Here is a 23,331-nt window from a genome sequence, read left to right as displayed (position 1 = left end):
ATGCTGATTTGGAAAATGCCGTAAAATTGTAGGACCTGCTTTAGGGCACACGGATTGTGTCAGCGCTGCAGCACACTGTGTGGGAGAAGGGCCTGGGGTAGTTGGTGGCCTGAACAAACAGTAAATTGCGTCACAAGAGATGTAGGGTTTCAGCAGCATTTAAATCCTTAGTTGCAGAGGTACCAACTCTCGAGTCACCTAGCACTGCCATTACTGCTGTTAGTACTCAATTAGAGAAGTAATTTGAAAAAGCAGAACCTTAATTCTAAATTCAATACATCAAGGAGCCGTGGAACGATGCAAGGTGCCATTGTTGTGGCTGTTGCTCAAGCTTAGAGACGATGCCTCAGTACCTGTTTTTTTCATTTTAAAATCCATCTGCTGGAGCTGCCTTCCACTGCCAGCTCTCAAAGGAGAATGATTTTACTGTTTCCAGTAAACAGCATGTGTTGCCTTTGTTGCTCTGTCTTACAAATCATAAGGGCATAGGAGAAAGAAAGAGCAAGACATCTTGCAGCTAGACCTGGCACTGGAGCTTTTATCCCAAAGTTAATACATTGATTGACCTTCCCAGCACACCCAGATAGACACCTGATGCCACAAGCCATCACTCACCTTGACATAAGAAGAACTTAGATTCTCCAACACTGATCTCCCCCTGGCTTGGAACAATGTCCACTTGTAGAGAGGCTGGAAAAGAAACGAGCGTGCAGAATATGGTTAGACAATAGGAGTGGTCTTCACCAAAAAAGCTCTGCCAGCCTTCCAATCCCCGTGGCTCCTTTACTCATCCCATGGATGAGCACAGGGTGAGGCATTCTTGGCTTCATGAGCATTGCGCTTCATCAGTATTTATTCGCATGTACAGCACCGGGGACCCCTAAGGACACAAAAGAAGTTGCTAACTGTTCAGAGTTGCTTCCAGCCCTTTATAAAACACACAGAAGGACACAGAAAGGGCTGATTTGCATTCAGATCTGCAATACTAGGAAGCACGCTTAGTGTGCACAGCAGAACATCAAGCAGTCCGTAAGGACTCCTGAATTCGAACAGGAACTGGCTCAGAGGCCTATCCTGGCAGCAAATATAAATTATCTTTGGTTTGGAAACTTCTTGTTTCTCTGTGTGATACCAGATACAGACAAGCTCCAGTTACCAACCATCACAAATGCAGAGTGGAAGTCACTGGCATACTCTGGGTCCTTGATCTTCTACTCTGATCTTCCAGTCAGAAACCCAGCCCAAACAGCCAGCAAACCAGAGATGTTTATGGCAGACAGAGCACACCTGGATTTGGAAGGAAACCTCCTCCAGCATGTGCTGGCAAGGACCACTGACAGTCTGTGTTTCTGCCTTCACAGCCCTGGCTGAGACTTGCTTCCAAGTTCATCCAGGCACGTTTCACCTAACTCCCCCCTACTGCGGAGTTGAAAATATTAGCAATGCTTTGGTCTCTTCCACTGCCTTCTCGCGGAGTATCACCAGTGCTTTGGCTTTTATGTTAGTGGGGTTTAGGTGTTGTTTTCTTGACTTTTTGTTTATTTTTAAGTAAGAGACTGAAGGTGTTTTGGCAGCAGAGACGGAGCAGATGTTTCATGGACCTGAGTGAAGCATCTATTACATGCTTGTCTGGAATTGAGGGAGTCTGGAGTCAGTGAAAGATACTGTACCTTCTGCGCTCCCTACAACTGGATCCAGCACAGCCTCAAAAGGAATAATTTAAAAATAATCCAAGTTAGACAATAATTCTGGAGAGAGTATTTGAGGATACTGTTGCTGAAAGAAATCAAAACGATTCTCAGACACTTTCCATCTCCCTTTGGACATCTTCAACTCATGGGTCCTGTCTGAAGGTACCCTCACCTTCCTTGTACTTTTCAATGAAGTATACGTTGCCCTTCTAGCTCCTGCATTCAGCCTGTTTTATTTCTGGGTAATCTCATTTCTCTCAACTATACTACTTTAATGTAATTCAATCCCAAACAGAACTGCAAGTACGAAGAGCCAAATATAATAAAAGGCTAAAGGTTTATTAGATTCAGTGCAGTGAGGACTAAACAGCCTACTTCTACAGGCTCGTTTTTGTTGTTGTTTTTCTACAAAGCTTTCCGACACTTGAATTTCACATTTGGAACTGTATTCTGGGGTGCTTTTCCTGGGAAGCTCTCTGCTGTGAGGAATGAGTGCAAAGGTACTAAAAAGAGATCTTAAATGGCTCAAACCCAGACCTCCGAGTTCCTCCAGACCAGATTTCTGCTTTGCAGTACTATCTAAAGCATCTATCCTTCTGCATTACAATGGAACTAGATTTGAGCACAGGCAATATTTACAAACTCAGTTAACGTCTTTGGGCAGCAGCTACAGCAATGTGCAAGTGATGCAAATATCCAGAATGACATTATAGTAGTTTCTACTATGAACACTCCAGAAGCTGGGGGCATCAGCAAAAGACAAGCACTTTTTAATAATGGGGTCTTTTTAGAGTGTTTTCAAATTATCAATTAAACTGCCTTTCATGATCTTCGCTTTGGCATGTGAGTGATGGCTCCTGTTTAGAAATTCAATTTACAGAACCAAGAATCCTTAGTCTCACCTAAATGAGAACAATTTAGAACATTTAGAGCTCCTGGGTGAAAACTTAAATGTTTCTTAAAGTTCAGGGGCTCCAGAAATTGCTGCTGTAAAAGCCTTCTCATCTTCACTCAGAAAGTAAAAAAGAAAAACCAACACTGGCAACAGAGTTGTAAAGTTCAGGTTTTGAAGCTGTATTTAGATACCTAAATTAAAAGTTGGGCTTTCAAGAACAACCAGCCTCTCTGAGCAGCTCTCCAAGAAGTAGGGCAACTCTCCTAACCGAATACCCTAAGCACAGCTTAACAGCTTACATCTGGAGTCCTGCTACTGAAAAAAAAACCCACCCATATTTTTTCTTTATTTACTTACAGAAGTGAGACAGATTAGCATTTAACGGACGAAGGAGAACGAATATACCATTTTGGAAGTGTCACCAGAAACCAAAAGTGAAAAGTCAAAGATGCTGAATTTATGAAAATGATCCTGTTTTCATACAGTAAGGGGAAACAATGACCACAGCAAAGCCAGTTAGACAGCCAAGGTGCAAGCTAACCAGATTTCTGGCTCGTGTTGCATACAGCGCGGTACGACTGCTTATCTTCTGATTTAGATTACATTGGTACCGAACAAGCGAGAAGGGAAAGCGTACCTCCCCATTTTCACATTCATTTACAACCAGCCTCCCAGAATGCACATCCAAGCATGCCCAGTGCTCTTTTCCCCCAGTAACATCACTGCCTTCTTCATAGCATAAATTATGACCCATTAGGCAGAAAATGTAATTGGATTCGGGCTTTCTGCCAGCTATAGCTTAATGCTGCAGCAGCTCTGCGACCTAACAAGTCCAGGTCAAGTATGTCTTTCAAGAGGCCAAAACGAATAGGTTTTATTTCAAAACTGCAGCCATCAGCTCACAGAACACAATCATCTTCATTGCGCCGCCCCTCTCCCCCACGCAGCCAGAGCACTTCTGAGCAACTTTAACTGCAAATTCTTCCTCTATCACCCTCCGTGTTTTCATGCTGTAGGGCACGAAAATCCTTCTCCCAGAGCAGCTAATTTCACCTCCAGACCACAGAGGCACTAGTTTCAGCTGCCAAACACACCTGAGTGTTTTAGAAACACGCACTGCTCCAGAAATGAAAACCTGTTTGTACGTGCCGACAGCAACGCTCCTTACGGGGCTTGGGGAACAGGCACAGGGCTTAGACCGTGAGTACGTGGCTGCGCACAGAACGCAGGAGCGCTGCCTGCCACCACTGAAAAAGGACAGAAGTAGGAGGATTTTCTGATAAGGTTTCTGAGCACATTTCTTCAGCCAACGACCATCCTCACAAAGCGTTTCTCTTCGTAAGTAAACTGGAAGCAATTAAATTGAGCCAGCGGAGCTCCAAAAACGGATAATAATAGTGCAAAATAATCTGTGCCACTTTCCTAGTTTTATTCTCACCAGATTTTAGCAGGCTATACTGATAAATGCTGATTTCACCCCAAAAGACTGGGATAGAGCAGCAAACAGAAACAACCCAGCCAAGATTCAATTGAAACCAGAGCTCGCGAGCACTGGGTGTTCTAGTTCTGGCTAACATTTGCACGTATGTTATGTATACCTCGCCTAGCCAAGAGCCTTTCGAGAAGGAAGGGATATTAAAGCATCCCTTGATCCCCCCAGTAATGGCTTATTACAGCCCCTCTCGGCCTGTCCAAGACTCTTCTGAGCCCTGCACTTTTTATCAGCTGCGAACACAATAAAGTTGTGATTGAACTCCGCCACAGCACTGCCTTGGAAAACCAGAGTAGCCCAGGGAAGGGCATTTAGACCAACCATCAACCTCCCTTCTGCTCAGCCGAGCACCGCCAGCGAGCAGCGGGGTGCTGAGAACATGGCTTTGAGCTAACTGAGATGTAATATAAATTCATACCTCTTTCTCTCTCTTTTTTTTTTTGGCCATACTACACTATATAAATATACCAGTGGACCTCTTCTACAGTTCTGAGAGTCGCTGCGTGCTGGGAAGGCAGTGGCCAAGGCTGGGGTTGGTTATTAATGCCTTTCGTTCCATTCTCAGGTGCTTTCGGTTATAGCTAGAAATGAGAAAAAAGCCTCTGTGTAAAGCATTGAGCTTTTTGTCACCCAGAACTCGGCACCTGTGCTCTACCTTACATCATTTTTATCTGTCTGTGCTACAGTAGAAGCAAAGAACAGGAGGAAATCGCACAACCAGACAACATCTGACTGTAAACGGCCAAAAGGGCCAGGCAGGAGATCGGAGCCCAGCAACAACATCCAGGTTCCCCCTCACATTTTGCAGGGGCTCTGCTCCTTCTGTGCACTTCAGTGGTATTTCAGTGACGGGCACGTTTTCAAAAGAATGAAACCTAGAAATCACCCCTGGGACACAGGAAGGCCAAATATTTTGAAGTCTTAGAAACAAGAGGAGGAAGGACATCCTTGGTTATGCCTCATTCAGTCAGCACTCCCTCTGCTCCACCAGCTGCAAAGTCATCATTAAATCTCCTAAATTATTAATTATCATTAAAACAGCCTAAATTATTGGCTGAAGTAATAGAATTTCTGGAAAGGTTATGCACAGGGGCAGCAATTCCTCACCAACAGTCCCCTGTATGTCAGCACAGTCCCTTCAACCATGACATGAGGGAGGCAGAGAGAAAACATCCTGATATTATTACTAACACTGGAAATGCACTTTTCAAGCCCAGAAATCACTGTAACACAGAAACTGTGACCTCGTGAGTAGTAGGAACCAGTGAACCAATATTAACAAATCCACACTACACTTCAGTTTCTTTAATCTAATACTGGGAACAAGATGCTGTGAGAAGATCAGGCCAGTCAGATGCACGCTGTGTATCTTGTGAAGGAGACTGCTGAAACATACAGCATTGGATCTGCATCACTGGTGGCTTAAGGCCTAGTTAATCCCTTTCACAAGAAAATACTAACCTGAGAGATCTTCTCGTTGATAAGACACTCCCCACTAACCAGACTCCACGAGCAGGTTCCACCACGCAAACAGACACAAGCAGAGAAGTGATGCGACTGCTGCCTCTGTACTAAGCACAGTAACTGCGTTACTGTGCCCCTACTAGCAATCCATCTGCACCGGTACAGACTCTCTCATCACACTCAAAACCTGTTATCTCTGCGCCGCATACAAAACAACCAGGATGCTCCTCGAGCACATCTTCTCAAGGGGCTCAGCAACACACAGTATTGCCTTCACACTGTTTGAAGAAAAGCAACAGAGCTCGGCAATCTACCGCACATTAGGAAACGGGACAAATTTAGCAAATTTAGCAAATTTACACGTAGCTGTGCGGCAGGTAACATGCTACAAGCTTGTGCCTCAGTGGTTCTTCGTTCACGTGTGCGTGGTCTGGGTCACTATCATACTGCTGGGACAGCCTGTGTATTTCTATTTTAAAATGCTCTCCCTGCTTTCATCTCTCCTCTAGCATTTATTTACTTCCCTCAAAGGAGAATCTGTAAAAACAAACAAAAAAAGGCCTCCCCTCAAATGCTTATTCTAAGAGAGAGAGCGAGCTGACACACGTGAATCCACACCCTTTACACTTCATTTACCTTACGCCAGAAAAACTGCATAACGTCATTCAACAAACTGCTGCTGTCAGAAGCACCGATTTGGTCTTTTAAAACGTCAGTGCCTTGTAGAACGCTGCTATTAAACAGTGACAAGGCGACAGCCACTGGCAGGCAGTGCTCGAGTATTAAGCCGGCTTGGAAAACAGTGCAGAGCATCAGTAACAGTGCCAGGCTGGCTGGAACGGCAGACTGGAGTCACTACAGCGCGCTCTGCTTGTGAGGGTACCTGCTGCTCTTGCCTGTTCTGCTCCTTTCACGTCCTGTACAACAGGTGACTTGCGGAGCTTCCACCCAAGCACGGAACCTTCCTCTTTAATTCTTTCGACCCAACAGGGACGCTCCGCAGAGTCTGTATTCTCTGCCCACCTGTATGGGGCATACCTGAGAACACACAGGTCCAGCTTTAAACATGCCTACGAATACCATGACAGTGCTCTGCATCAACGCAATGCCACACTTCCATCTTAGTGCCAAGCTAACAGAAACCTGGGATCCTCAGCAGCAGCTTCCAAACGGGCACCCGGTACTTCCAGTGCCCTCTAAACAGAGGGCTGGGCATAGCAGACATTCTATAGCAACCCAACCATCCTATCAAGAGCACTCTTGCAGGGCCTTACAGAATTACCTGTTTGTCCCAACCTCTTCGTAATTCAGGAGATCACAGTCACGTAAAGTACCTCGACAGGCATCATCATGATTTTTCTCCAAGTTGCTCTGTCCAAGCTTGCTACGTTAGCAGCTTCATAAACTCAACCTTCATTCAAAAGCACAAGTCACACACTGAGGAGTTCCCTGATTTGCAGCGACACAGCAGCGCTGAAGCACAACAGGGCTTCCTTTTGGAGAATCACAGCATCATTTAGGTTGGAAAAAACATTTTACGCACAAGTAGCTCTTAGAGGAAGGAGCATCTGTTTACCCACCTAGAAGAAACACGCTGCTGAAAATACTCACATTTCTTTAGTCAAGACAGGAGGCCCTTCTCATACGTGGTAACAGGCTTCACAAGGTGAAGCATATGGCTAATAACGAGGATACATAACTATACAGATCATAAAAGTAAAAGCAAATGAACTATTCAAAATAGACAACACTGAGCCGGAGAGGTACATGGGATGGCTTTGTTCTGGGAGAACGCACGATCCTGCAGTTATGGCACTAACCGAGGCTTTCAAGGTGTATCTGGGACACCCTGTCCTTCCACAGACCCCCTGTGTTGCAAGGTCCCCTTCTATCAATGACCACTCCCCAGCTACAGTAAACGGCAGAAACGTCTTCTCCATGGCATAAAGGCAACAGGAAAGACGAGCATGGAAGACTGATGTGCTCAGTCCATGGCAATAAGATGAAGATTATTGGAATTCAGACCTGGCTCAAACTCTTGATTTTCTTATGAAACTGGAAGGAGAAGCCTATCTGACACACTCAAAGCTGTTGACCCACTATTCAAGTCATCTCCAGCACTGCTGTGTCTAAGTTGTAAAAATGTCAATATAATATATAAAGATTCCTTGAAATAGACTGTTGTGCCCATGTGTACTGTACATGTCACGTCTCAGACTACTTACTTTTCCTTTATTAGCAATCTCCACGAAAGGTGAAAGTCAATACACTCAAATACTGCCAGTGCTTTCCAGGTCACCAAGAACTACTCTCTGGCAACAGCATCTTTAGGACACAGCTCTTACGAATCAAAAAGACATCTAAGAACTGGCAGGTAGGACATAAAATATGCACTGCAATCCCCAAATCACCCATCTGGCCAGAAGAATGATTAGCTCTTAAAGCTGGGGAGATAAGAGAAACTTCCTCTTCTTCTTAATTGCTTCAAGAGGCACAAATAATCTTCTTAATGTCCAGAACCTGAAAAATTACTTGCCTACCGTCTTCACAACTGCTACTGGCTGCTCTGAACTTCTGCAGAACAAGACTGAAGTAAGCACATGCACTGCCTGCCCTTTACAATTTCATTACAAAACCAGACGCCGTGATCAGTGGCTGCTATTACATACCTGGGCTGCAATAATCCATTTCACTTCTTGCAGAACTAGAGCTTTAAATTCTCAGCAGTGTAGCTCAGGAGAGATCCTGTGGTTACTATGTTTTGTAGAGGTAGCTCTCCCGTACAGAAAAACCTAATAATTTTGGTATTCCTACACTGACTAGCAACCTCAAAAATATGCCACAGATTTTTTCTCAGGAGATCTTCATCCCATACTCGTGTATTTCAGCTTCATAAGCATCAGCGTTCTCTCTTGTAAGATGATGACAGAGAAGAAGGAGTTTCCAGCTGCACGACTATGGTGACCTGTCAGTGCAAGGACATTTAGAGACATTCCTCATACGACTGTAATGCAGTGACAGCTTGCAGCTTGGGTGGTGGGTAGAGCAAGGAGGAGGCAGTGACAAGCGTCATGAATTCATCTGTGCTGACAAGATACTGCTATTAAACGGGAACCCCTCACCAGGGAGGCCTTAACTGCCTGCTGGGCTGGGCTCCAGAGAGGACCCTGCACTCTCCTGCACCCCTGCCCAGCGCCCCGGCTGAAGCCAGAGAGACAAGGCGATGGTCTGCTTGCAGTCTCAGTGAGATCCTGACTTCATAAGAAGTGCTCAGTGACAGCCAGGATGGGGGTGGTGATGTCCCAGCCAAACGAATCAAATCTCTCTTTTTTCCTTTTTTCCTCTCCCGCCCAGTGCAGTAAGATTTTTTAAATGTATTGATTTTTTTCTGAATGGGGGACCTGTACGAGCAGACCGCGGCCCTTCTGCTTGCACTGGGTGGGGTATTCTTTCCTGTCAAAGCAGTTTTACAAAACCAGCTTTGTTAAAGAGGTGGAGGACAGGACTCTCGGCCCCAGTTGCAAGCAAGCCGCAAGCCTGAAGAAAGGAAGGAGTACAATGGATATTTTGGACATAGGTGCACAGCACAAAAGTGGGAAAACTTCGATCTTTGCTGCAACGATGCAAAACGAACAGGCACAGACCAAAAAAAGGGACACACCTCGGAGCTCATTGCTTTAGAGCAGCACAATGGAGAAGTCATCTGCACCAGAGGAAGCACCAGCCCTTTCAGTTTTTCCCTGGAGCGCAGTGACAGTGCAGGGCCACCCTGCCCCACGCTGTCCTCTGGGCAGCACAACCCCACGCCAGCCAGGGACCTGCAGGGCAGAACGCCACGTCCCCGGCCACATACTTACAGCTCAAGGTACCAAACTGCAGTTCTTTAAATGCTGCTTCTGCCGCTGCGTGTAAGATACCGTTTGTTCACTAGTAGGAAAAGAGACCCAGGCGTTCCTACGCAGCTCAACCCCCTCATCCATTTAATTTAAGAAATTACCTGCCTGGGTCTGGCTAGCGATCACCTGCGCTCCCGGCTGAGCCATTAGCAGCTGTCTGTTGTCACACGTGAATTGGGTAAATCCATTGCCTTTCCCTGCCCCACCCCCACCTGAGAATTCTCCCCGTGCTGAGGGCCGAAGTAAAATGATCAAAATGTAACTGCAGCCTCAAGTGCTATTTTGCTGCAGTTTCCATTGGGATAGGAAAGTCCTAGGAACACGCCAAGGGGAACCTGCTGGACTAGAGAACCGAGTACGAGCGCTCCCGGCCAACCCTTCCTCGCAGCTTCCCAGTGGGAGTAAATCTGCCCGTACTGTGTCTTCTCATCCTTTATTTGTCTTTAGGCAGCAGCCACAGCACACACTCTGCACTGATACTGTGCCTAGCACAAGGGAATCCAAAATACTGCAGCGCTCCAAGAAACAGCCATGAGAACCTCAAAGCCATGCCCGACTGCCATGCGTTTGCTTGCATCGTCAACAATTACTCCCTGCAGAAAGATTTCTGATTGTTAATCACTAGGTGGAGCAAGCAGTCATCTCGTAGTTATTAAAGGCACAAAACATACTCTAAGAAATCTCAGCACTTCCTTTCTGCCTCAGATGTTGAGAAAGCAAATAATACCTGGGTTTTTTCAGTCCCTGGTGTTTTCTTCTGTGGTGGTTCCCTGCAGGAGCCAAGGTAGCGGATTCGATAACCTGGGGGTCTGCTCCAGTCTGGAACCTGCCCTGGTTTTTGTTCTCAGTATGTTTGCAAACAGCATTAAGGCTTTCTCCTACAAACTGAGTTAAGAGACGGCTGGGGGCAGACCCCTGGTGATGAAATCGGGCACGAAAGAGCTCAGCTGCGTTTGTCCAGTAGCCTTCAGTCAGGGAAACTGGAGATAACTCCTGGAAATCAGCTATCCTCTAAGAAGAAATGTTTCTCTGAATTTTATTCACATCAGCCTCATCTGTACTTACTTTACACCAGGGCCAATTCAACCCTAATCGTTTCAACCAGCCTTTATCTGCAGAACAATTTGCTGACATCATAATCTGAATAAACAGGTTTACTGTACCAATGAACTATGCCTTAAATTACACAAACAACTGCTCCCTACGTGCTAAACTTTATTGCTTAGTATATGATCAAACTAACAAACCCAGCACTGCCACGGATTTTAATCACTACTTAATCGTTATTTTTGCTTTGCAGTTCAGGGAAACTGAGACTATTTTTTTCCACTCTTCATTTAATAGACACTGTGAGCCCATTTGTATTCTGCTTCCAACTTCAAGCAATAAAGGCCTTTTTAGCATCACATAATAACTGCATTAAAAGGCCTCTTCATAATCACACAATAACACTTTTTATAGCTCTGCCCTCCCCCGTATCTTTTATCTGGTTACAAAGTTCCCCAGTCCCCAAATAATGCTGAATAACTCCCCATTGATCTGAAAAAACTCTGCTAATGCAACTTCCTGTTCATCTGTAGTTAAATACAATTAATTTTGCATTTCAACAAAAGAAAGTAGCTCAAATTAAGCCATGATTTTGATAATCAGGCAGGGAGGATGTCTCCCTGCTGGGCTAAGACTGAGGCTAACACAGCAGGCTTTACCTGTTAAGTAAATAACGTGCCACTTGAAGCAGAGGAAAGTGTGTTAATTGCTGGGTGTTGGTTCTGTATCTGTCTAAATAAACCCAGAAGGACTCCAAGTGAAGCAAAGTGTGAATGAGCTGCAGTCTCCCTGCCACATGAGAAGCAGGAAGGCGAACACACAAACTTCTCCTGAAGATCTGTCTAGGGCCAGGCAAACGGAATGTCTTGGAACACTAAATGCACTTAAGTACAGATTTGAATTAATGCAAATTTACTATGGGGTTATAGCCGTTAGGGCTCCCCAGGATAAACCTGAGTTCACACACCCCCCTCCCCACCCCTGTATCCTTCCTTTCCCATAAAGCCATTACTCCTTTAGCCGTCCACCACTTTGCCACACTGACCCTTCATGCTCCGGTTTGAACTTCAGAACTAAATAAGGACCTAAATCCTTTTGACTTCCCAGCACGAACTCTTTATGTTTAGCACGTGCTACGTGACACATCCAGCATTTCTCTGTAGCTGAAAGAAGTGGGCAGGAATCGACAGCAGGACACGCAAAGCAGTCTGCCCCTGTCTCCACACTTCTGGAGAGGCTCTTGCCAGAACAATTTTATATCTTTGTACTTGCTTTCGGAAAAGATGCAAACCCTCCAGCTTCAGGACAGCCCACCTCAAGCAAAGACGGAAGACACCAACAGCAAGCTGACACCCAGCTAAGCCAGCATCAGCAGAATTTTTCACCCTTCTCTGCCACAGCTTGTTTGTCTGTCTTCTCAACGAGACTCAGGGGTGAAAACCAAAGGTTTGGCTTCTCTGATTTATCCAGCTGCCATCTTTGTTATGCAAGAATTTGTCAATGTGTTTGGAAAATCCACGCTGGAAATTTCCTTTTGGTGGTTATCTGTAGAAAAATAACCTTGGTAACAAACGCTGATAGAACCTACATCAATTTTCTGTCTTTTCTCTATTAACCGTAAATCAACAGCTGCTGACCACATAACTCGGCTTCAGGGTGATAAAAAGTGGGGCATGGAATCCTCTCAGGTTCCCTCCCCGTGTTCACTCAGCACAACAATATTACAAACTGAAACACTTACTGACCCACGTTTCACTTCTGATCTGAAGTGTCTGTGCTTATTAACACTCCAAGCCTCTGGTCAGTCCAGAGCCATGCCTCTGCTCATCCAAAAGCTCCCTCTAAACGTGGCGGGATTCTCAGTCTTTTGGCCACTGAGAAAAATACTACAGGCGTGAGCAGGGAAAAAAAGAAGGAAAAATAAAACTTGGAACTTGGCAATGAAACTCCAGCTCCGCCTACAGCTAGATCAGGAAGAGGCACAAACAGCACCCACCACACAACGGCAAAGTGGTTTAACGTCTGCGGGTCTGGAGATTAGGGAGGAAGAATATAGCTCGTCACAAGCAGATGCCCTCAAGGAGAAACAGTGCACAGCGTCCACCAGCTCAGTGGTGGCCTCAGCAGAGAAGTGTGACACCTTCCGTAGTGACTAACACTTATTTTTCATATCACTTTTGATATCTCTGAGTGAGCACTGACGCAGTGTTCTCTGTAAGATCAGCGTGCAACTTGGAATGACAGCAAACCGACAGCGAGAGCACGGCCAGCAAAAGGCATCCCATTCCTACTCACTAGATAATACCAAATTCTCTTACATCTCTCTGGAAATGCCCCCTTTCAAGACGTAAAGTCTTTCTGACCTTCCTAGGACGGAGACAAATTTAACTTTTTTTTAGTACTCAGTGCTGAATGTGGCTATCCTGTTTACAGATCACAAAGTCACCTTTACGGTACCACACTGTTTCACGCCACCCTGGCTGACTCCAGTGATTTAAAAGACTACACACACCTGAAACCTTGCTCAATGGTCTGCATATGACTGGCACATTTCCTAGCTCCTGCCAACAGATTTATGATTTGTGTAGTTGTGTGACGCTTCCACAAGATCTGCTGTTACCAGAGTACCCTCAAATGTCAGACTGTAGTAACACCAGCCTAAAGAGAAAACGGGGCTGGCTGGGGAAGGGGGTGAAGGATGCTGCCATCTGAGGAAGGAGCATGAAGGGACATTCAAACCTTCATACTACCTGAGTACAGCCAGAGTAGTAGTACTCGGATAGCTAGTTAGGGGAAAGGAAAACCCAGTTCTAAAACCAGCTGGGATAGGTATGTAACGATGCTGCATCTCCCTGTCAAGGCATACTCGGGCTTCCTCAGCAGTCTTTATCTGCCTCTTAATGGTGTTTTAGGGCTGAACGAATTACGAAGATAGGGATGTGGCTGTATTACAGTAATGGTGCCCTCAGGAGATTAGATAGAGAGGAAACGATGTGTAACACGGAAGAGCAGCAAGGAGGAATACAACAAAGCAAAAAAAGGAAGGAACTACACAAAATGGAAATAAATGAAAGAAAACAAAACCCAGTAGGATTGTATCTACTATAAGATGTAAAACTTGCATGTAAAAAACAGAGAAGGAAAGGGGAGACTGCTATCCCACTCAACATTTAATCTTCTCTAACAGTAGGGGTCATCTAAGAATCTTCACAGACACAGAATCTGTTTGCCAAAAGCTGAGAACAATTAATCTATTTCTTTACCTTTTAAGTTCCATTAACAGTTAACTTCACAGTTGTCAGTGCTCTTCCCAATATGCACTACTCCTGACTGAATACAGTTGGTGAACTTGGACAGTATTTGCCTTTGAGGAAACAGCGTTCCTCCAGTAGTAGCAATCCCTACCCTCATGCCACTTCTGTCACAGGTAACCTTCTGGTAGTACCAGCATATTTCTGCCTCCCCAAACCAGCAATCAGCCCCCAAGATTACCAACGTCTATTGTAGCAACTCTCTGAAGGTCCAGGCTCCCCAGAAACAGCTTGCTATGAATTCGCAACATCAACGAGCTTTGGCTAATACCAGAATAGCAACTAAATAAGTATCGGTGAACAAAATACAGAACCGGTTTCAAAGAAATTCTTGTGAGATTAGTACCTTGCTACCATCTCTGCCTTTGAAAGCCAACCATCTGGTCTTCCCCCAAAAACTGCTAAGGAGACGACGTTCCCTAAGTATACAGGTAATATATACGTATGTAAAGAGACCGAGTGTAACAGAGTATTTGTCTATGGTCAAGTTCAGATGATTCAGATTCCTGGGCTACCCACAGCTCCAGCTAACCTTAAATTAGGCGTGACAGCTTCTTTACAGGATCCACAGTACGTTAGCATCTCTTGATTGGATCCAGTGCAAACACCAACAGCCACCCTTCTGTCACCGACACGCTTGGGACAACTGTCCCAGCAAAGCAAGCAGCCTCTCACAAGAGGTACAGCATCCACCGCCACCACATCACAAGAGGAGCCACAGCAAAGGCCTGCTTTCAATAAAACGAGAGAGACTGGCGATGGGTTAGGAAAATACAGCTGGGACGCACACACGAAACACGCCTGCCTTCCAACAGATGGATCCGGGCGCAGCCTAGAGCTCCAGCAGTTGTTAGAGGTTAACGAAGCTCCTGAGTTTTCCTTCCCCGACACCAGTCAAAGTGAAGCCAAACGCAGAGCCATCCAAGTAAGCAGGCATTTGTTCGTTACATTTCCCGAACGGCTTTAGGAAAAGAAATTGCCAAAGAATAATCCCTTGGATAAGAATTTTTCACATCCTGTAGCTCTGCCTACGTGATCAGCTACTTTTTTTTGAATCTGAGAGAAATGTCCCTGAACCCTTCTTGAAAGGGACCCAGGACATAAATTTGAGTCACACTGATCCCATTCATGACAGCAAGCACAGAACAAAGCATTGCCTCTGCCACACCTTTGTTAAGAATCCGGCTTTTATTCCCCCAGACAAAGAAGTATTTGGATCAGCTGGATCTAAACAGCTTTCAGCACCTTCAAGCTCGATTAAACAATTTCCCAAAAGCCTGGGATGCTACTCTGCCTTGGTGTAATAATTCTAACAATAGCCAAATAAAGCAGACTGATGGGGCACTTCCTATTTAGAAAAAGAGAGTCACTGTGGCTGCAGCAAGCTGAAGCAGGTAAAGGAAAGGCGATAAAGAAAACTAGACTCATCCATTTATACAAACACAGCAGGCAGGACGGCAAAGAACAAGCCTGGAGCCTTGCAAGTGCAATACAAACAGAACTGCCATTTGTAAGAATCCACCACTCATGCTCTTTCACTGGAGATGAGCCATTTCTCACTGCCCCTAGGAAGCATCACCAAGCAGGTAGCTCGACTGCTGCGACTGTTTACAAGAAAAATCTTTGTATCAAAGAGTACCAAAAATACTTCCCTAAACGCTGTCCTTACTATCTTACAGCTTTCTCAAAAATAGTCTTAAAAATTAAATCAAATATATATGAGTTGCTGTTTTTGGAAGGAGACAGGAGCGGAGGAAAGTAAGTAAGTACAGAGCAACAAATAACAGCCAACACAAGCCTGTTTCCAGCTGTCTGAATTCTCTGATCCAAACCTCCATCGACCCTGGAACAGAACAGCCGACAAAGGCCCGACTGAAACACCCTGTCTTGGTTTATGGCCGCAGCGCAGAGGAACAAGGTGATTTTCTGAGGCCTGGAGGTCAGACCGTGCTATCTTCTGGCACCAAGGCTGCGGAATCTGAATGATGCACCCCGTTTTTACATCTCTAAAGGCAGCCCTAAATACCTGCACAGCTAGAACTGGGCGGAGAAGGATTCAGCATCCACTCGGGTACTGGTATAAGCACTGGGTTTTCAGAGCAGCTCTAAATACCTGCTGACACCATCTCTGACACCTGGAAACAAATGGAATTTATGGAAGTTAGTGGAAAGAAATGCAGGCTGGAAGTGAAAGGCTAGACTCAAACCCGGTAACAGCGCAGAATTTCAGTTTTATGTTCCCACTGGTTTTCCTTTGGATTACATTCCTCTGCAACATGCAAGTGAAGCTGAGAGAAAATGCATCACCTTTTGGCAAATAAAAACTAATAGGGATAAAAGGAGTTTTGAAGTCAGAACCCTAGGTTCACTTCTTAAATACTGCACCTTTAATTTCATTCACTTCTAACAACAGTTCCTCAATTAAACTCTGCAGTGCACGCTAAAGTCCAGAAATAAACAAAATTGATCAGAAACAAGTATCTGCTGGGTCTAATGCTCACAGCTCTTTGAGTAAGGGCAGGATTTGTAAAGCTTGTGAGTTCAGCAGATTATGGTGAAAGCCCTCAGGATTTAATATACAACAAAGGCTTAACAAGACAAAGACGTGCCTCCTGTACAGGGTCACTTTATTAAAAATACGCTGACTGCTCAGTAGTAGGAGGCAGGCAGCTGGGATTGATCTCAGCTGGTCTGCAGATCCAATTCCTCTCCGGTCGCCATGGAAACCGCTCAGTAATTCTGCCAGGAATTGGAGGAGGGGATGGTTGATACCTTTGGGGAATATCAGAACAGAAAGATTCAGCGAGGAAGCGAACAGCAGCTTACCACAACAAAGTGCAAAGAGAAAGACGTGACTAAAGCAACATTTAGAGGAAAAACCATCTGAAAGAAAACAAAAACCAAACCAACAAACCACAGGCTGGTGGCCCAGGGGCAACCTGCAGCTGGCAAGCGAGAGGATGCTCATACCCTGCTGCCAAACACACGGTAGCGTGGTGACCGCGAGCAGGCAGCACCACATGCTGCACAGAGGGATGTCCCCTGCCCGCCACTGCAGCATCCCACTGCCAGCCGGGCACAGTGCTCCCAGCCATGGATTTTGGAAATGGGACAGCAGCAGCTCTCGCAGAGGACACAAAAAGCAGGGGCAGCTCTGATCCCGTACAGTGCCTCTGGCTGCCGACCCTCTTCCAGCCCAGCCAGCCCCAGCCCGCTGTCGGCTCTATCCTGGCCTCAGCTGGACAAAATGGTACCCATCGTAGGACCAGGGTGGATTTACAGGACGAAAAATGCCATTTCCAAAAGGACCTGGTGGCTGCGGGGCGTGGAAGAAAGCTAACTCACTTGTTGCTTTAAGAAAACGAGATGCTATCCTCTTTTAAGGCAAACATGCTTCTAGTTGGTTATATATAAAATAGCGTGATCTCGCCAGTGGAACGCCTGGGTGCGGGCCCACGATGCGCCCTGACAAGGGACCAAGCCATCTCTCCCAGCCACAAGCTGTCCAGCAGCGTCCGCCTGCCGTCCTGCACGTCTGCAGGTATTACAGCTACACCTGCCAGAGATTCGCCTGCATAAGCTGCCAAAATCAGTGAGCCAGGCAGCCTGCGCAACCTGAAAATACAAACAGGAATTCAGAAAGATTTCTGCTACACTTAACTTCTTTTCCTTTTTATTTAATTATTATTATTGTATTTAAGAATACTTAAATTCTTTTGATTCTGGATAAAGTAGCATGCCCAAGTTGATCTAGGCAATCTGTGCAGAAAAGAGGGAGTAACTCAAATTGTGCCCAGACCTCTTGCTTTGTGTGTACAGGATTTTTCAAACATTGCCCAGAAGTGCTTCTCATTTTCGAAGCGACCACAAAAAAAATGATTACACTAACACCTTCTCTTACGGAAACTGATAAACCAAAGTAAAGCTTCCCAGACATATCAGTAGCTCTACATGGAACAGAGTTTTATGCCTCTTCTGATGACATTCTTGATAAAAGCTTTTTATTGCTATGGATCATAAAACTAATAGCCCTATTTGCCACAGCAAATATTTTCATTTACCTGAGGCAGAGTAAGCCAACATGCTTTATGGAGCCATTAAATCAGAGTGTGGACCATTTTAATTAAAAACTAAGAAAGTTACGATCTTCTGTTGAAAAAGAAACGTGGGTGAGTGACATTGCATTGCGGGTATATTACAAACCCAGAGAAGATGAGAAAAACAAGATTTGTGAAAGCTCATGATTCAAGTCTAATCTTGCTGCAGCTAGTTTATCTTGGCAGTCTGCTTAGCAGCATGCACACATCCTGCACTCTTCCGTGGAACAGAACTGTGGCTTCGCTCGCAATGCAGCGGCAGCACACAGCCCCGCATGAGCTGAAGCTCTTGGGCTGTCTCGTGCCACTCCTGAAACGAAGCAACCTCTACCACCTGCAAGCTCCATCCCCCCCCCAGTCTATCATTTAGTCTTAGTGAAGGCAGTAGCATCGTTAGCATGAGATTTGATTTTAAAGTCCTGAAAATAATTCTTTCCCAACCTTTTTTTTTTTTTTAATATGGTGATTTAGTTGTGGGACATACTTTTAGCAACGGTTGAAGCTGAACTAGCTGAAATGCTTGAAATTATGCATTTACTTCCTAGAAATCATTAACTCCAGTGTAACCTTCTCATCACCGCAATTACTAGATTCGCTCAAGGAAGCTGTATTTTAGGTCCAGCTCATTCATTCTGTGGTGGACTGTCACTCCCATATCATTATAACAATTTCCCCTGTTGCCTGACCTATCATGGGTTAGCACCGGAATGTCTCAGGTGGAAAAAACCCCACCTTTTTCATGTACTTCAGTTAAGACGAAGAAGAATGAAAACACAGAACGCTTTTTTCTCTCTCCTCTCCGTTTCCAAAGAGGTCAAATCACAGTCAGAAGCAAAAGGTCGCTAATTCTTAAATGCTTTTTCATGAAGCATGATTCAGTAGAAAAGCACTGATGCCTTTCAGTCCCACTGATCAAGACGAAGCAGCAGGTAGGAGTTACAGGCATTAGCGAGAATGGGAACTTGGTTTCTCCTGCTTGCTCCCAGCAACTCCTGCTTAAGACCATACCTCTTCCTAAAGTACTTGGGTATCGAGGTAACAGGAACAGTAAGTCCTTACCAATAGACCTGATACGGCAGAGCAGACACCCAGGCTCCCGTTTCCAAGACAGGTTCAACCAGATGATCTTTCGACATCCCTTCCAACCCGGGCCATTCTAGGATTCTGTGACATCTTTTCCACCACAGACTATACATATATTTTCTTGCAGCTCACTGTTTCTGTTCAAAATTAACGAGACAATCGGCTGTAACAGTATGTGAAAGGTCACGTCAAAATCAGTTCTATCACTTAGGCAACATTGTTATGTTGCCATAAATCAGGCATTCCCAGAGTACCGGAGCTGTGATTTGCAGACAGCAGCCTGGAAGACTAGCTGCACACACAGCCATTTCTAACTCATAGATCATACATTTATTATCTATGAATCTGTCCTGTGGCGGCTCAGGGGAAGACAAAAGCAATTTAGGTGCTGAAGGGACAAGACAAAGAATCACAGTTTTTCAAAAGCACGAAAAAAAATTAAAGGGCCTCCATTTTTTGACGCCTCCTTTAAGTTGTTTCAAGGAAGTCAACTTGAGTTTTGAGGCAGATGTTCAGCACTTAGAAAAACCAGGATCTGCAGAAGTTTCTTACAAACATCCGAATCCGAGGCACCCCCTGAAGACTTCCTACTTGAGTTTCTGCCAGTTTTATTTCCTTAGGGAAGCGAACCAACTTCAGTGCTGCCCACGAGGTGTGGGGTTTCTGTCCCACTCCCACCATCAGCCAGGGTAATCACAAGTGTCAGCCAGCTGGGACAGTGCAGAAAGAGTCTCAAAGAAAACCGTGTTCTTCAGAGATGAACTGGAAAGCAGAGATAAAACTTATTACTGCCCCCACTGAAGAACAAGCTGGAAGACGAACTTACTTGGCAACAGAGAATTCTCACCGACCGTAAGTGTCACCTGTGGGAGAATCTCTGGCCGATGCCCACAGGCAGTTCAGGGACAGGACATCACACGCGACAAGATACAGCAGTCTGAACCTGGATCTCATCCCCAGTGGTTCCACCTTCAGAAAACCCTGTTCAGTGCAGATCTCACGCACATACGCAGAATGGCCAGTTCTAGCAATGCAGTCCATCTTGTGGCAATTAACTGGAGATGATTGATCAATTATTTACTTAATAGACAATGACTTCTCATCCTCTAAATCATATTTTCTGTCGATCCTTCATTCTGTATTATCAGCACTGAACCAATAGCCCCTTGTGTCATTTGTCTACAAAAGGATTCCACACTGCTCGCATCCAAGTCCTTAAATATTCCACATGCATTTCAGCGACATACTGCCTCTCGTAAATCGTGGCTCACAAACACGCTTCAGAGAGAGTGCTATATATTTTAATAATTTTAATTCATATCTGGAGCCATCTTTTGCCAAATACCAACTGCCAGAAATCAATAGCTTATTTAATGTGTAAATTAATCTTTCATACACAGTGGGACCTGAGAATTCTTTGATAGCTGAATATCACTACATAGCCTAGAAAGAGCTAAAAATCATGGACCCAGAAGCAAAACACAGGACTTACCAAATTATAACAGCAATAATAATAAATACGCAGTTACAGCTACTCAAGAAATGCAAAGAAGAAAAATCCCAGCCTCAGTTTAGTTTCAGTATGAATCTTTGAAGTATCCTACTTTTAGATACCACCGGAGTACCACAGCTGAAAGAAAATAATGTTCTTGTGCTTGAGCACACGTTAAGACAAGTCATCTGTGTACACCTACAATGTCAATGGTCTGGCGCTGTTGAAAATAAAGAAAATGCACAAATGTCTCTCAAAGGATTTGCGGTCTAATGAATACAGGTACAGAGACTTCTCGAACATGTGACACGTCTGAGGTTTGGCCCATTCTGTAGCCTCATCAGATTAACAGTACTGAAAGGTAGGAGCCGCTCTCAGGAGCAAAGAAGTATTTATAGAAACATGAAATTATACCTTTCTATGAAAACATGATTTTCAGTGAAATGGTTTAAATCAGAGAAGGAAAACATGGCTGGGAAAACACTGCCCATTATTCTGTTCAGCCTAAAATTTTAGAATTAGGTCTGCTGAGTTTTGTTGACATTATTCAAAAGCTGATATGCAAAAAAAAACAACCCAGCATCAGCTACCACAGACACAGCACTATTCTTATGCGGACCCTGACATTCACACCGCAATAAGCCTAGGTGCTTAAAGGCAGCATTCACCAACAGCCTCGAGGCACAATTGTTATTACAGGCTCAGTTGCCTCATCCTGCCTAACATTTCACTCCTCCATTATCATAAAGTCTTGGAAATGGTTGCCAGCAAGCTGTTTTGTTAGGGGCAATGGACATTAAGATCAGCCACCACAGCAATCAGTACAGCCCCTAGGAATTCTTCCTACTCAGCTCTCTGTAACTACAAAACAGAAAAATAACTCTGGCTATGTGATTATCCCCGATAATCCTGTCACTTGCCCTCTACAAGCATTTAGCTTTCAGCAACAAGCACTTTCCAGGGCTCATACCTTGGTCCAGTGTTTTACGCACTTCCAGAGGAAAGGCAGCATGACAACACATGGAAGACGACGAGAAAACAGCAGAAAGATTCATCAGGTTTGTGCTCCTAATGAAAAAGCTGCAACTTCCTGGAATTTTAGGACAGAAGCGACTGTCCGCTCCTGCCTCCTGCACTTTCTGTAGAGTGTACAAAGGATTTTCCACTGCAAGGACACAGGAAGCCAAAGGAGCCCAGCTCTGGGGTGTTAGGTATAGCAATATATTCTACGTAGGCAGCAACGGTTGTCATATGTCCCATTCTTTGTAGAAACACGTACTGACTGTTAACCAACAACACGAGAAACACAAAGTTTTTATCTGAAGTTAGTTCACCGCTGAACTGAAGAAATGACAACTGGTCATCTGGCTGCTCCCTTTCTCCTGGTCCCATCTTCAGGCAGGATCAGGAGAGCTACACCGTCCGCATCATTTGGAAAAGAACAGAGACAGCAGCATTTTGGATCCAAATAGCCTTTCCTCGTCAGCTGAGTTTAAAAAAAATAAAAATCTCACACTATTATTGATTTTGGTGATCAACAAAAAACAGTTTCTTCTTATTGTGTGATTACAATGTAGGTCAAGACAAACAACAGGGCTGTATTTGCCTGACATTCAAGCATGCACTGTTCACCACATACTGTTCTGTATATTCTCGCAGTTTTTATTTCAGAGCAGTGTCAAGAGTGTTTTCTGGGTTGGGTTTTTTTTTTTTTGCTTTATAGAAACTGACAGTTAGATTAGGCAACATATTTAAAACAGAAACTAAACCATGCCTGTGAAAAGCAAGTTGACAAAATTTCTCTCCTGTTGCCAAACTGTAAAGACCAAACACATGCCTCCATCAAGAAGCCAGGCAGAGCACTGGTGGCACTGCACACAATTTCACAATGAAAACATCCAGTTGGAGCCCTTTCGCTATCTGTTTTGCAAGCTACTTTGAGAATACACTCATCAAAAGTGTTGTTCTGTGGATGACACTACAGACAATAATAATCAAATCAGTTCATAGGCCTCATGCTCTTAAGTGAAACGTAATTTTTGAGTGCAGCTGCTTTCCAGCATCAGGGCAAAATGCTACAGGAACCGCATAAGCTGCAGGTGATGGGTGGCAGAGTCAGTAACACAGGGTTTGCAAACAATCCTAGTCAAGGGCAAGCAACTACAGCAGCAGCAAGACTCGGGACATTTTACAATGCTTTCCCCTTAAACAACAGATCAGGCCACAGGACCTCACAAGCTGCTATCACTCAACAAAGCTAACAAACCTTTAGGGTGGAGAGCTGAAAACATTCTGAACGTCAGTGATATGCAAGAATCTGATGCTCCACCTGCCCCTCTCATTGAGGGTGGCTGGTTTCGGAGGAGCCTTGATTAACGTGGCTCTGTTCTTCATGCCACATTCAGGAACCTGCACAGCTTGTGCTGACTGACCTGAACATCTGGCCTCTCTGTTGACATGTTTTCGGAATCTTCTTTGCATCTGGAATACAGTTTCTCTCAACAGCCCCTGCCAGCGGGACATCCCCCTCACCAAGTCAGAGCTGACATAGGCAGCTAAGGAGATGCGAGACGGCCGCTCTTTTCTTTTCGCTGCTGAACACAACAGGAATGTTTCCTTTACCTGCTCCCTCCTGCACCTTCTCCCTGCCTTCCTTGTCACTTGCCAGACAGAAAAGGACGCAACCTGTGAACTGCCCAGCTCCGACCTGCCGACAATATAAATGTCTTTTTCAAGTGCTCCATTTGTTGCAATGTAGCCTTCTTAGCCAAGCAGCACCTCAGATTGAAGGCTTTTTCTAAGGTTTAATTTCCTTACTACAATATCCTTTAGACTTCTAATTACTTGTATAAATTACGGAAAC

At 44.9% G+C, this 23,331-nt stretch overlaps 1 protein-coding gene across 8 annotated transcripts in view; it reads right to left on the bottom strand.

Moving 5' to 3' along the window:
- NCAM1 (neural cell adhesion molecule 1) overlaps positions 1-23,331 on the bottom strand; it is a 150,130-nt gene that overhangs the window by 62,498 nt on the left and 64,301 nt on the right. For all 8 annotated transcript variants that reach the window (XM_055728556.1, XM_055728558.1, XM_055728561.1 and 5 more), the window contains exon 2: positions 616-690. In XM_055728556.1, the coding sequence (XP_055584531.1) occupies positions 616-690 (75 nt within the window). The remainder of the gene's footprint in view (positions 1-615; positions 691-23,331) is intronic.

The sequence above is a fragment of the Falco cherrug genome, chromosome 17, assembly GCF_023634085.1.
Source record: "Falco cherrug isolate bFalChe1 chromosome 17, bFalChe1.pri, whole genome shotgun sequence".
Taxonomy (NCBI): Eukaryota; Metazoa; Chordata; class Aves; order Falconiformes; family Falconidae; genus Falco; species Falco cherrug.
Note: the sequence above shows the minus strand (reverse complement) of the source record. Positions and strands in the feature narration are given on the sequence as shown.